This window comes from Panthera onca, chromosome A3 (assembly GCF_046562875.1).
Source record: "Panthera onca isolate mPanOnc1 chromosome A3, mPanOnc1 haplotype 2, whole genome shotgun sequence".
In the NCBI taxonomy this organism is placed as follows: Eukaryota; Metazoa; Chordata; class Mammalia; order Carnivora; family Felidae; genus Panthera; species Panthera onca.
The window spans coordinates 139,466,727-139,479,806 of record NC_138341.1 but is presented as its reverse complement, the minus strand read 5'-3'; the positions used below and the strand labels follow the sequence as shown (position 1 = coordinate 139,479,806).

Below are 13,080 nucleotides of genomic sequence, written 5' to 3'. Positions count from 1 at the left end.
CCCTGGTCTCAGGTGCCAGGAACTATCTGGGGGCTTCGTTCCCTCCCTGAGGAACCTGGGGCAACGCGCCCTGCGCCCTGACTTGAGAACCACCTCGAGTGGCTATTCCGAAAGCCAAGCCTAAAGTAGGGTTCCCCGGAGAGGAGTAACTGAGGCTGGCCGTCCCTCTGCGAGTGCCCCTGTCCCAGAGTCCTGTGGACACAGTGCTCACGTGGGGCTGCCAGAGCCGGGGGGGAGGGCGGGAGGGGGAGTGCTAGTGGGGAAGAGGACTCCTGCTCGTGTCCCAGCCTGAGACCTGCTCCAGGAAGCCCTGGGAGGACCTGGGGGGAGCAGCAGTGACCTCGGAGTGAACACCTGTCACCGCAGGGAACAGCGCAGGGATCAGAGCAGCCTTTCCTGCGACAGCAGGCTTCCTCTCCCACCTCTGACAGTGCGGGGGTGCTGGCGCTGCTCATCTACCTGGGTTTGGACAAACGGGGTCTCCACAGTTCCAGGGAGCCTGTCAGAGGGGTTCTCAGCCCCCTCCGTGACCCCATCTGTAGCCCCCAGCTGGACTCAGGACCTCTGAGCTCTCTCAGCAAGCCTGGGGCCTCCCTCAGGCAGTAGTCAGTCTCAGACACCCAAGACACTCGTTGTACCCCTTTGGGAGAGGCGGGAGGGAGGGAGGGAGGTGGGGGAGGGAGGGATGCTCCCCGGGTCTCTGTCCTCGGGGGACGACAGAGGTGGGTCCAGAGCCTCCCTCCACTGCACCCCTCCCCTCCGGCTGACCCCACTCTTGCGAGGAGGCTCCCCTGGCTGGGCGTCCATCAGTTTATCCTCAGGCCCAGGCCTGGGCATGGCGCCCCCAGGAGGTCAGACCTGGAGGGGGGCCGGTGGGTGCGTTTCCGCCCTCCTCTCTCTGTTCTGGGCTTTCAGTAAATGCTAGCTGTTGGTGTTGTTATTCGGGGGTCTGAGGATTATTTGGATCATTTGGAAAGGGGGGTGCTGTCTGAAGGCTGAGGGGGAGGCTGGCACCGGAAGGGGGGCGGGGGAGGGAGACGCCCGGCCCCCGCAGAGGGGACAGAGACGCCCCTGCCCCCACCCTGTCCTGGGCATGTCTGGGACTTCTGCCGTCTCCTTGGTGTCCCACCCCCTTTTTTCTGTTTAACTTTAAAAAATTAGCCTCTTCTGTTTCTTTTCAAATTTCAATTTAAGTTCTAGTGAAGAATTAAACCCAGTTTTGAGAGAGTTGCAGATTCCCACGCAGTATAGCACAGTCCACATACTCTTGTCCCGTTCAGAACATCTTGTCACAAAGGGCCACCCAGGACAGTGACGGTGGCCCAACAAGAGCAGGACTGGTCCATCCCGCAGGGACCCTCACGTGGCCTTCTGCCACCACCCCAAGCCCTCCTTTCCCCAGCGACCACTAACGTCATCTCCATTTCTACAGCCGTGTCCTTTCCAGAATGCTGTGTAAGACAGCTGGATGCTTTTGGGGACTGGCTCCTCCACTGGGCACATTTCCCTTCATCACTGAGCGACCGTGCCTGGCACGGATGGACCAGTCTGCCCAGCGCTGTGTGCCGCCACCTTGGTCCTAGGAGCCGCGAGGGTGGGGAGCCCGGCGGTAGTGAGATCACGGGGGGAGGGTTCACCTCCACCGCAGGCCCCCATTATGTGTCCTCCGGAAGATGAACCGAACCCACGGTGTGGTACTCTGGGCTGCCAGCCTCGGCCCGGATACCCGGGGGGCCCCCCTCCTCATCCCGGCAGATCTGGTCTGAACCCCCACTCGGCCCCTGCAAGCCCAATGCTCTTAGAGACGGGGACGCGGAGGCAGAGAGGTCTAGCACCTTACCCGAGACCATACGGCTAGTGAGCCCGACAGCAGGGCTAGAACACCATCATCTGACCCCGTCCGGGGTCGGGGGTCCTCTCCCCCCTTCACACACCTCTACACGCCCCACCCCATCCAGCACTGTCTCTGTGGTCAGGGCCGATGGAGGGCGTGAGTGGCAGAGTCAGGGCAGGGACCGTCCCGGGGGCCTGGACGCTGCTGTGTCGGGTGGGTGAGGTGAGCAAGGGAATGGCGGGTCCCAGAACCTGGAGGCCGGAGGGTGGGCAGGGAGCCCCGAGAGCCGCCAACGACAACACGGACACAGGTGGCTCTCGCTGCCGGCTGCCTGATGCCGGGTGTGTGTGGTGCCGGGGCGGCAGGCCGTCTGGGGGTTTGTGGGGTGAGGGGACGGGAGAGGGCCCAGGCAGGGGTTGCCAGGCGCGGGGTGCTCCCTGCAGAGCCCGCTGCGCGGGGCAGACGAGGAGGAGGACCCGTCCTGGTCACCGGGAGGTGGGGCAGGCATTCTTTGTGAGCCGGGTCCCCACCGCCCAGCACAGGTTCCTGCTAGAAAATGTCCCTGCTCTGACCTTGACGAGGTGGACTGAACCTTGCTTCCTCACCTGTAGGATGTCCTGGAGGTCTTTGTAGCGGGGACAGGGTGGGCAGCCCACTGGGCTCTTTCCTTTGGGCACCAGGCCTGTGGCCAGGCCAGAGGATGAGGAGGAACCCTCCCTGCCTGCTCTGGCCGCCAAATGAACGTGCTGATCCGAGAGCCTGGGGCTCTGGGGCTCGGAGGGACTGGGAGTGACCAGAAGGAATCTGTGTCCAGTGCTCCGAGCGCTGGACCCCAAGCACGGTCAGCACAAGCAGGACGCTTCCAGGACCCGAAGAGGCCTCCCTGCACCAGGTGGGTCAAAGACAGGAAGCATGGCTTCCCAGGAGGAGAGCGGCACAGGCATAAAGGACTTGAGGGGACCCGTGTGTGAAAGGCAGACTCGCCCAGGGATGGGAGGAGCAGGTCGTGGGTGTGGCGGCAGGGTCGCCAAGCGGCTGGTGGAGTGGGAGCTCCAGGCCCCTTCAGTGGGTGGGCTCCAGAGAGGAGTGTCTGCCTCGGGTCTGGCCCGGGTAGGTGGCTGTTCGGCCTCTCAGTGACCAGCGGTCACACCCGTCCGTTGGCTCTGCTCAACCACATGAACATCCAGCCGTGGATCCAGGGCAGGATTGGGAAGGGGGTTTGCGGCTGTCACAAGAGGGGTGTGGGCTCCGAGCGCTAAAGTGGATGAGCTGGGGGGAGGCCAGCGTGGGGTTCGGGGGTGGGGAGGAGCATGCGGAGGCCTGGGCCCGGACCCACCTGCCCCCACCCTTCCCCCACCCCGCCCCAGGCTGCCCAGGGTTTGGTCTCCCCACCCTGCCCAGAGACAGAGGCAGGGCTTGGCCTGGCCTCTCCGCCACTGGAACCCCAGTTCACATCCCTGAGGTGGGGGTCAGACATCAGAGCCTCCCCCTCCCGGTGGTGCCTGTTGGGGGGTCTCCTGACCCCCAAGGGCCCAGAAGATACATCGCCCCATCCTCCGTGCGGCACCCACTCTGGTGCTCACCGAGCCCTGGCGGTCACCATCTCCCACCTTATGAGGGAAAAACCAGAGTGCAGGGAGCCTGCCCGCCTTGCGCGAGGTCCCAGGCTGTCCCCAGCCGGACTCAGACTTGGCTGCAGACGTTCCTGGACAAGGATGTGAGCCTGTCCTGCGCAGGGTTTTATGTTGAGAGATTTGGTCAACACGTAAAGAACCAGACAGTTTTCTAGCAAATCCGGGTCACTGCCAGGCGCTGCGCAGCGGTGCCTCCTTCTCTGAGGGCAAGGCTCGGGTCGAGGGCGGGCGCGTGGTTCACTTGAGCGTGACCTCTTGCGCGCGCCCCCACCTCCGTCGTCCCACCTGCACCCACGGCCCCGCCCCGAGGCCCCGCCCCGTGGCCCCGCCCCCAGAGGCCACGCCCCCAGAGGCCCCCCCCCCCCCCCCCCCCCCCCCCCCCCCCCCCGGCAGGCCCCGGGGCCGCTTCCGCCCGGGCCAGGGAGAGCGGCTGTGAGCCCCTGGGCACGAGCAGCTGGGGAGCAGCCGTGGCGTGGCCACCCTGCGCCCCTCCCTGGTCTCAACCCCAGCCCGGGAGGCGGGCGCCTTGTTGGAGGACTCTGCAGTGACCTGTGGCCCACGCTCCGCGCCACCCGCTGACCCCTGCGGCCGCGGCCCCTCTGCTGAGGGCCCCGGCTTTGGCCCCGGGACGCCCCGGAGCATGGAGCCCTTCCTCAGAAAGCGCCTGGCCTTCCTGTCCTTCTTCTGGGACAAGATCTGGCCGGTGGGCGCGCCGGACGACGGCGTCCTGGGGCTCCCCGACCCTGAGGCCGGCGCGGAGCCAGAGCCCCCCGCCGCAGAGCCCCGCAGCTCCCCGGCGCCCGCGCAGCTCTTCAGGGCGCTGTACGACTTCACCGCGCGGTGCGCCGACGAGCTGAGTGTCAGCCGCGGGGACAGGCTCTATGGCCTCAAGGAGGAGGGCGGCTACATCTTTGCCCGCAGGCTCTCGGGTCCGCCCAGGGCCGGGCTGGTGCCCATCACCCACCTGGCCAAGGCCACCCCGGAGACGCTCTTGGACCAACCGTGAGTATCAGCCTGCTCCGCAGCGACAGGAGTGAGGACCAAGTGAGCCCTAGGATCACATGTCCCGACCCACCCTTCCTCCCTCCTGCCCCTCACGCCCTCCCTCCTGTGGCCTGGACCCACGAGGCCTTGCCATGCGGCGGTGAGCAAGCACACGGGGCGGCGCACGCACGCCGGTGACTGTCTCCTGGTCCTGCCAAAAGGGAGGACGGTAGCGGCTCCTGCAGGCGCCGTCGGGTCCGGTGCTGAGTAAGCTGCACGGCGTGTACACACGCCACTGGCCGGGCCCCCAGCACGGTGGTCGCTCTGGGGCCCTGTCCCGCCAGCCGGGCCCTCCTGCCCTCACACAGGGATTCAGCCTGGGGAGCCGAGCACTCTGGGGGTCTCCACAACATTAAGCCGAGTGGCCATTGCTTGGAGGGCAGGGGCTAGGCTCCTGAGTGTAGTTCCAAGGGAGACACGACACGGCCCCTGTCCTCCCTGCGCTCCTGATCAGGACGTAAGTGACCAGAGGGCCATCCAGATGCAGTGAGGGGGTGAGGGGGTGATGGGGTGCCATGCTGAGTCGGAGGTCTGCATTCACCTGCCCCTCACTGGTCCACATTCACCCAGAACTCTCCTTGCTGCCCTGGGCCAGGTGCGGGGCAGACATGACCCCGGCCTTTGGAACTGCTCCCAAAGAAGCTTGTTTTGAGAGGGGGACACGGGTGGATGGGGGGGCTCACCCATCCCGCCCCCCCCCCCACCAGCATGCCCGAGGCCCCCAGGGCCGGGGCATTCCACGGGCAGGGATTGGCCGGCACGGACACCTGGCGGGTCGCACGCCCGTCTGCAATCGTGGAGGGAGGGAGACAGACAGTGGAGGCTCCGCTGCAGGGCTTGGAGGAGGAGATGACCTCTCAGCCCAGGCTTAGGGTCTGAACGACAGGGTAGCCGTGGGTCCACCCGGCCCCGTCTTCGTAGACATCGTGCACGGGCCTCAACCATTCGATCCAAACTCTGGTTGTGGCCCCACCTGTCTTTCCCCTTAATGCAGTGGGTCAGCCTGGATGTCATGGCCGTCGCAATGCCTGACGTCCAGACAGATGTGGCACTGGCTAGGAGGACCTCCGGGGGCGGCAGAGACGCCACCCCCCAGCCCTGGCATGCATGGAGGTGACGTGCTGGGTGAGAACAGGCCAGAAGCTGGTCGGTGACCAGGCTCAGCAAAGCCAGGCCCAGCTGCCCAGACCCCTGCCCTGTCAGACCTGCCTAGGCTGACACTGGTTTCTTATCCTGTGCCCGGCTAGGCTAGGACTGAGCCCTAGACATGTCCTCTGCAGACCAGCACTGGGTCTCAACTTCACTCAAGCCATCTCCAGTCCCCTGGGGGTTTTGCATGTGGCCTGGAAAGCCCGAGTCCTAGGAAGGTGCCTCCTGAGGGGACTCCCACCCAGTGACCAGCCTGCTGGGAGCGATGGGAGGGACCAAGCAGCCGTTCTGATGGGGAGGGGGCCCACAGTCACTCCAGGTGTGGAGGGCAGATCCCATGAGCCACTCTTAGAGGTGGCTGGCAGGGCTGGGAGCGTCAGAGGGGGCGGTGCTGGGAGGAAGCAGTAATGAGTGTTTGCCTGGGCCTGGGATGAAAGGGCCGACCACACTCACGGTGTCATTAGCCCCAGACAACCTGGCTGTCTGTCCTCGGGGCCAGACTGGCTGGGCAGGGGAGGAGCCTCGTTCTCAGGGTTGAGGGTTGACCTGAGAACGAGGCTCCTCCAATCTTAGCTCAGCCAGTGCCCCACCCCGGGGAGAGACTCCCGAGAAGGTGCCTGAAGCTCGGAGTGTGCAGGGTCTTGGCCTGCCATCGGCCTTTGCTGTGGGGCTGGGGACCCTTCTGCCCCTCCTCTCCCCCCGACCCCCCGCCCTGCTGTCCTGGGAGGGGCCTCTGTAGCCCTTCTGATGCCCTCCTGGCTGGTGGGCTGCGGAAGGCGGGGTCTGGCTGCATAGTTCCTAGCTCCCCCACCCCCATAGCTCCCCAGGTGCCCAGAGGCCTCTGTGCCAGTGCCAGCCTCCCTCTGTCTCCCTCCTGCCAGGCACTGGCCTCACCCCAGCCTCCGGCAGCATCCGCCTGCCTGGGATGGCACAGGTTTGACCACCCAGTCCCCTCTTTTCAGGGCACCCCCACTTTGTGTCGACTCACTTCGAGTCATGCCTGGGGACCCCTGGGATAACTGCCAGTCCCACCCGCCCAGGTGGGGGTCAGAGCCCACCCTCCAGCCCCCAGAACCCTGAGTTTCCCCCCATCAGAGGGGATGGGAGCCATGCTCACAGGGCTAGTCGCCTAGTGGCTGTGGCTCCCCCTTATAGGAGGCAGGCCTCCTGCCACGGGGTCCCCAGAATCTCCGGGAAGCAGGAGCCTCCAGGGTGGGAACCTGACTCAGGCGTAGGGCTCCCCGACCTGGGCCTTGGGAGGCAGACACAGGCAATGGGGTGGGGCCTGGTGCCTTTCCATTTTCCTTCCAAGGATGTGGAGCAGGGAGCTGCACCTGGTGTGGCCCAGGTGGGTTACGGCCCAAAGGGGTGTCAGATGGGGAGCCCCGGGCAAGCCCTCACCCCCCGCCCCGCTCCACACTCGGGTGTGTAGCCGCCTGGTATCTGGGCACCCGGTGCTCGGAGCATCTCAGCGTGTGGGGGGCCGGGGGCCGGGGCCCCTCAGAGGCAGAGGTGTTTTGAGCCCCTCCCGCCTCTGCAGGCCTGCCCAGCCTGGCTCAGCGGCCTCCTCCAGGGCCTTCCTGGCCAAGCCACCGTCAGCCGCACTGTCCTCCCCTTGGGCGGGTGGGCTCTGCCTGGCCCGGCTGCTCGTGGTCCTCCATACACCCCTGCAGCCCGGCTGGGACCGCTCCCCGGGGGCCCTGGTTCCTGGTGCCCCCTTCCCCCGGGCAGGTTGGGCCGGGGCCGGGGCCGGGGCCGGTGGTCGTTTTACGAGCAGGGCTAGCGGAGAACCTGCGGCCGAGGAGTATGGACAGTGTCTGTCTCCTGACTCGGGTCCCTGCTGGCGGCCGGCCCGAGTGGTCCCCCTGTCCCCTCCCCGATGGCTCCAGAGGCTGGGCACCGAGGGCCGGGGCAGATGCAGACCTTGGGCCGGGACCCTGCGCTGGGCCCTGGGTGCACCTTGCGCCTGGGAAGACGGTGGGAGCCGGGCATCGGGGCCTCTGACCAGTGTGGGGGCAGGGGTCGCTCAGGTCTGGGCCTGCTGGTGACCACCCACCTGCCCTTCGCAGCTGGTACTTCAGCGGCATCAGCCGTGCCCGGGCCCAGCAGATGCTCCTGTCTCCGGCCAACGGGCCTGGGGCCTTCCTCATCCGACCCAGCGAGAGCAGCCGCGGCCACTACTCACTGTCAGGTAACGGCGGCGGCCGCTTGCGCCTCTGTCCCCGGGCTGAGCCTGCGCCAGAACACCCCTGACCTTGGGGCGGGTGCTCCCCAGGCCTCGCTGGCCGCACGTCGAGCTCGAAGGCACCTGCAGCTGGTCACCTCGAAGCTCATCAACCTGCTGGTTACCTTCCCTCCTGTGCCTCTGAGCTGCCCGGCCTGCACAGCCGCCCGGCCGTCACTCACCCTCCCTCCCTTCTTCCGCTCATTCTCGGACTCTCCACGTGCCCTGGGCTCTGTGCCCTGTGGCCAGGAGCCCCCAGTGCCCCTCTCGCTGCACCTCTGGCTTGCGGCTGCCCACGCTCCCTCCTTTTCCAGGAGGCCCCTGAGGCGGGCTCCGAGCCCGGCCCGTGGAAGGTTGTGGTGGCCGTCTGGTTGGGCTGGTGGGAGGGTCTGGGGCAGGCAGCAGCCGGAGGAGGGCTTCATCTCTGTGCGCTCACAGTCCGGGCCCAGGCCAGCGTTCGCCACTACCGCATCTGCACGGCGGCTAACGGCCTCTACCTGCAGAAGGGCCGGCTCTTCCCCAGCCCGGAGGAGCTGCTCGCCTACTACAAGGCCAACTGGAAGCTGATCCACAACCCGCTGCTGCAGCCCTGTGTGCCCCAGGTGGGTGGGCCAGTCCCGCCCCCGCCCCCTGCCCAGCACACGTAGAGGGGAGGGCAGAGGGGGGTGCGAGCCAGGCAGCAGGCCCAGGCCGGTCTCCGAGCGCGGCTGCAGGGGTCTGACACGGCCCGGAGCACTGGGGGCCCTGCCTGGGGTCGGGTTTGCTCTCACAGGTACTGTGTCTCTATCTCCAAGGACTTCTGGTGCCCCCCCCCCCATACCCAGTTCTGTGGGGGGACAGGTGGGGGCCGGGACAAGTGTGGGGAGGCGTCTGGGGAAGGTGCCCACAGCAGCTGTGCGCCCCAGGAGGAAGCTGTAGGAGGAGACGCCGGGACCGGCTGCACACCCGTGCCAGAGCTGGAGCCCCCGGGCCACCACGCACCAGCCGTCCTGCCAGGGGCCAGGCAGCCATCCAGTTGCTCTGGTTTCTAATGACAGTCTGGCCAGGCACAGTAATGAGTGCGCGTGGGTGGGTGTCCACCTCCGGCAAAGGGGCCGCTTAGAGCCCGGAGCCACCGGGGCTAGACTCCTGGAGCTCAGCACCTGGCTCCCCAGGCCTCCGCCAGGCCGGCGTAGGGCGAGCGCCGCGGCACAGGTGCTGGAGGCCGGCGCTCCAGGGGGAACTGTCCCCTCTGTCCAGGGCGCAGCAGGCAGAGGCCCCGAGTGCCCCCCACCCCCTCAGCAGCCTCTCCTGCAGGACGGGTGGGAGCGGCCTCGCTCCGAGTTTGCCTTGCGGAGGAAGCTGGGTGAAGGCTACTTCGGGGAGGTGTGGGAAGGTCTGTGGCTCGACTCCACACCGGTGGCAGTCAAGGTCATCAAGTCAGGTGGGTGAGGCCTGCCCGCCCCTGTCCGTCCTGCCCTCTGACCCCTCTCGCCCCGGGGGCAGCGGCAGGGTGGCACGGGCGGGGCCTGGAGCGGTGCCTCTCCTGCAGCCTACGTGAAGCTGGGAGACCTCACCAAGGAGATCCAGACTCTCAAGAGCCTGAGGCACGAGCGTCTCATCCGGCTGCATGCCGTGTGCTCGGCCGGCGAGCCTGTGTACATCGTCACCGAGCTCATGCGCAAGGGAAATCTGCAGGCCTTCCTGGGCAGTGAGTTCTGCCCCCGACCAGGGGCCGCGGGTGACCCAGCTCTCCCTGCGCAGCCACGACCGTCGGCCCCCTTCTCGGCTTGGGCCTTTCGTGGCGTGCCAGGCTCGACTGTCAGGGCTCCGGCCCGCAGCGGGTTCGGGCCCCGGGCCTGTGCTGTGCCTTGTGGGGGCACTCGGAGCGTCGAGGTTCCAGGCTGAGCGGGTGCGCAAGGGGTGGGGCCCGCCCGTGTCACCAGCCCTGCGCGCCTTCCCTGCCTTGGCCCCCCTCTGTGTCTGGTCTCTCCCGGGGGCCCAGGTGGGTTGCTTCACTGAGCGGTCCCTGCACAGCACAGTGACCCTGCAGCCTTGGTGGGTAGCCCTGCCCTCACCCCCTCTTCAGGGTGAGGATGCTGAGGCACAGGCGGAGGTGACCAGTGCAGACGCCCGCCCCCCTGATAGCCCGCCCCGCCCCGCAGGCCCGGAGGGACGGGCCCTGGGCCTGTCCCTCCTGCTGGGTTTTGCCTGCCACGTGGCCGAGGGCATGAGCTACCTGGAGGAGAGGCGCATCGTGCACCGCGACCTGGCCGCCAGGAACGTGCTTGTGGGTGATGACCTGGGGTGCAAGGTGGCTGACTTTGGCCTGGCCCGGCTGCTCAAGGTCAGTTCAGCTTGAGACCACCGACCCTGCCGTGGCTGGGAGGCGAGGGCGCCACTCCGCCCCGCCCACCACCAGTGTCCCCTCACCCAGGAGGACATCTACTCCCCAAGCAGCGGCTCCAAGATCCCCGTCAAATGGACGGCGCCCGAGGCAGCCAACTACCGTGTCTACTCCCAGAAGTCGGACGTCTGGTCCTTCGGAGTCCTGCTCTATGAGGTCTTTACCTACGGCCAGTGTCCCTATGAAGGTGGGCCGCGGGGGGGGCCTGATGCCGGCCGGGCAGGGTCTGGCCAAGAGCTGGGGTGAAGCGCCCACGCTGAGCCCTCAGCGGAAGAGAGGCCCCCCCCCGCCAGCCCTCTCGTTGCCCCTCGCCAGGACTGAGCAACCACGAGACCCTGCAGCAGGTCACCTGGGGGTACCGGCTGCCGCGCCCGGCGTCCTGCCCGGCCGAGGTCTATGCGCTCACGCTGGAGTGCTGGCGGAGCAGCCCCGAGGAGAGGCCCGCCTTCGCTGCGCTGCAGGAGACGCTGGACGCAGCCCGCAGGCGCCTCCACCCCGCCCTCACGTGACCTGGGGCGCTGGACGCAGGGGCTGGGGCCACTCCTCCCCGCCCGCGTGTCCCCGCAGGACAGCACTGGCCGCCAACACACACGGGTGCCGGCGGCCTGGAGCCGACTCTGACCGAGGGCCGAGGGCCCTGACACACACGCTGACCCACACTGTGCGTGTGGATGGCAGACACACGCAGACTCCCGCTGGCACAGGAGGGTATGATGGCCTTTGCCCCGCGTGACCCGGTGTCCCTGCCGAGGGAAGAACTCGGCATAGAAGTCCAGGTGGGGGGATGCGCTGGGCCTTCCGCCCTGGACGCCCTCCACCCCCTCCCAGGTCGAGAGCCGGAGGCCGGACTTCCCAGTGTTCTGCGGGGCCCCCCTGTGGCCGATGTCGGGCTGGCGGGCAGACCCCAGGCGCTGGGCACACAGGGCTCAGGAACAGACCTGGGCACACGGGAAGGCAGCGGGCACGCGATAAATGCACACCGAGCTGACTCAGACACACGCACAGACACGCGTCCCCCACAGGCCGCAGCCCCAGCCCCGGAACAGACCCGGAGCTGTCATGGCCCACCAGCTGGTTCATCGTGGCAGACAGACAGCTGGCCCCATGCGGCCCAGGCCCCCGGCCCAGGATCCTAGTGCCCAGACCGGGGACCCAGAGGAAGCATGACTTCTGGGCCACTGGCAGGACTCTGTGCCGGCCGCGGGAGCTGTGTGATAGCCCCTTCCATTTCCCTGGGGCCGGAATTGAAGGGGCGGAGGGAGGGACTGGGTCAGGCCATGGGGAAGGTACGGCTGGCTGGCTCTTTCTGGGGACGGGGCAAAGGTCAGGGAGGCAGAGTCTGGACCTCAGCCGCTCAGGGTCCCGAGTGCTGGCCTGCCCGTGCAGGGTCAGGCAGGGGTGGGGTTGGATGCCACGGTGTTCAGGCAACTGGGTCACAACCCGGTCTCTGGGGAAAAGGAAACGGGCGGTTTCCAGCGTGTGACTGCTCCCCCAGAGGCTGATTTCAAGCCACTGTTGATGTCACTGAATGAGGAGCTGGGGGCTGGGAGGGGAGGGGGGACGAACAGCATTGCTTCTCAATCATCCTGCCCAGCTCTGGTCACTAAGACAGACGGAGGGCCGGGGGCCGGGCAGGGGAGGTCTATGCTCAGGGTCTTTACCCTCCACTCCTGTGCCCCCCATGATGACAGCTGCGCCCCGAAGGCCTGTGGGATGGAAGGACAGAGGCGGCTGAGTCTGCTTACCGTCCCCTGGAGAGAACCGCCCATGTGCACAGTTCGAGGCAGGGGTGCGCCTGCTGAGGCCAATTAGCCCCGCCCCGCTTGATGTGAAGTGTTGGGGTTCGGAGCCGACGGCTAAGAAAGAACTCTTGAGACGTTTTTGGTGCGAAAGGTGGTTTTATTAAAGCGTGAGGACAGGACCTGTGGGCAGCAAGAGCCGCACTGGGGTTGTGGGGGGTGATGGGTTATATAAACTGTTCTATTCTATGGAGGGGAAGGTGACGTTAGGGCTTCAGGAAATTGAATCCGTAGGTTCCTGGGAGTTTGGCTGTTGATAAAATGGCTTTTTTCCTTGTAAATCATTAAGACGGTTATAGACTGACAGACTCGTGTCCTGCGTGACTGTGATCTCTACCAGTTATCTGTTTGCCCCTTTTCCTTTGTTCTGGGGGCCAGGAGAGTGTGAAGAGAGTCACACACATCCCATGGGGGAGGGGCCCGAGGCGGGGGAGGGGGTAGCTTGTGCTCAGCCCTCAGCTGGCCTTTGTTTCCCACATCACCACTGATGACAGGCCCTGCCCTCCGGCTGGCACGGAGGCTGTGCAGGGCTGGATGGTGGGGGGCTTCCCAGAGGGGAGGGTGCTGAGGTCACCAAGGGGAGGGCCGCACAGAGGGAGGAGGGAGGACACGGCAGGGCCCGGGTGTGAGTCAGGGTTGAGCGGGGAGAGGACGGGGGCTCCTTACATTGGGTGCCAGGCGTGGGCCAGCCCTTACGGGGGAGGGGGGTGGGAGGAATGGGCGGGCTTGGTGGCAGTCCCTGGTTCCCCCCCTCTGCCCCCCGGTCCTGCCCGCGACAGACGGAGGAGCAGGTGAGTGTGGCGTGGGGCCGGGCCGTGGCCTCTGAGGGAAGGAAGGGAGGGAACAGCTGGGCTTGGACCAGACGCAGGTGTGCATGGGGGTCACCGGTGCGTGCCTGGCGTGTGTCATCAGCCACAAGCCGGACGGGTTTGGTGCTCAGGGGCTTCCAGGTGTGGCCCGGGCAGAACCGGGACGTCCGTACCCAGGAGCCGACTGGAGCAAATGGCCCC

General features: G+C 66.8%; 1 protein-coding gene across 3 annotated transcripts; it reads left to right on the top strand.

Moving 5' to 3' along the window:
• Nucleotides 1–3,869: 3,869 nt before the first annotated feature.
• SRMS (src-related kinase lacking C-terminal regulatory tyrosine and N-terminal myristylation sites) lies at nt 3,870–12,466 on the top strand. Of its 3 annotated transcripts, none has more exons than XM_078443865.2 (8): nt 3,870–4,470; nt 7,731–7,852; nt 8,324–8,487; nt 9,182–9,308; nt 9,417–9,575; nt 10,030–10,211; nt 10,302–10,458; nt 10,587–12,466. In XM_078443865.2, the coding sequence occupies exons 1-8, from the start codon at nt 4,109–4,111 to the stop codon at nt 10,778–10,780; spliced, it is 1,467 nt and encodes a 488-aa protein (XP_078299991.2). In that variant the 5' UTR covers nt 3,870–4,108; the 3' UTR covers nt 10,781–12,466. The 3 variants fall into 3 exon arrangements, with proteins under 3 accessions (XP_078299991.2, XP_078299990.2, XP_078299992.2); XM_078443864.2 differs by having other exon boundaries at nt 9,125–9,308; XM_078443866.2 differs by having other exon boundaries at nt 9,125–9,308; nt 10,302–10,427; nt 10,587–10,699.
• Nucleotides 12,467–13,080: the final 614 nt, after the last annotated feature.

Bases quoted from the DNA above. Each gene is read 5' to 3' on its own strand.
- SRMS (XM_078443864.2), top strand. From the start codon at position 4,109: ATGGAGCCCTTCCTCAGAAAGCGCCTGGCCTTCCTGTCCTTCTTCTGG. The intron at 9,309-9,416 runs GTGGGTGAGGCC...CCTCTCCTGCAG, and splicing joins AGTCAAGGTCATCAAGTCAG to CCTACGTGAAGCTGGGAGAC. The intron at 9,576-10,029 runs GTGAGTTCTGCC...CCCGCCCCGCAG, and splicing joins TCTGCAGGCCTTCCTGGGCA to GCCCGGAGGGACGGGCCCTG.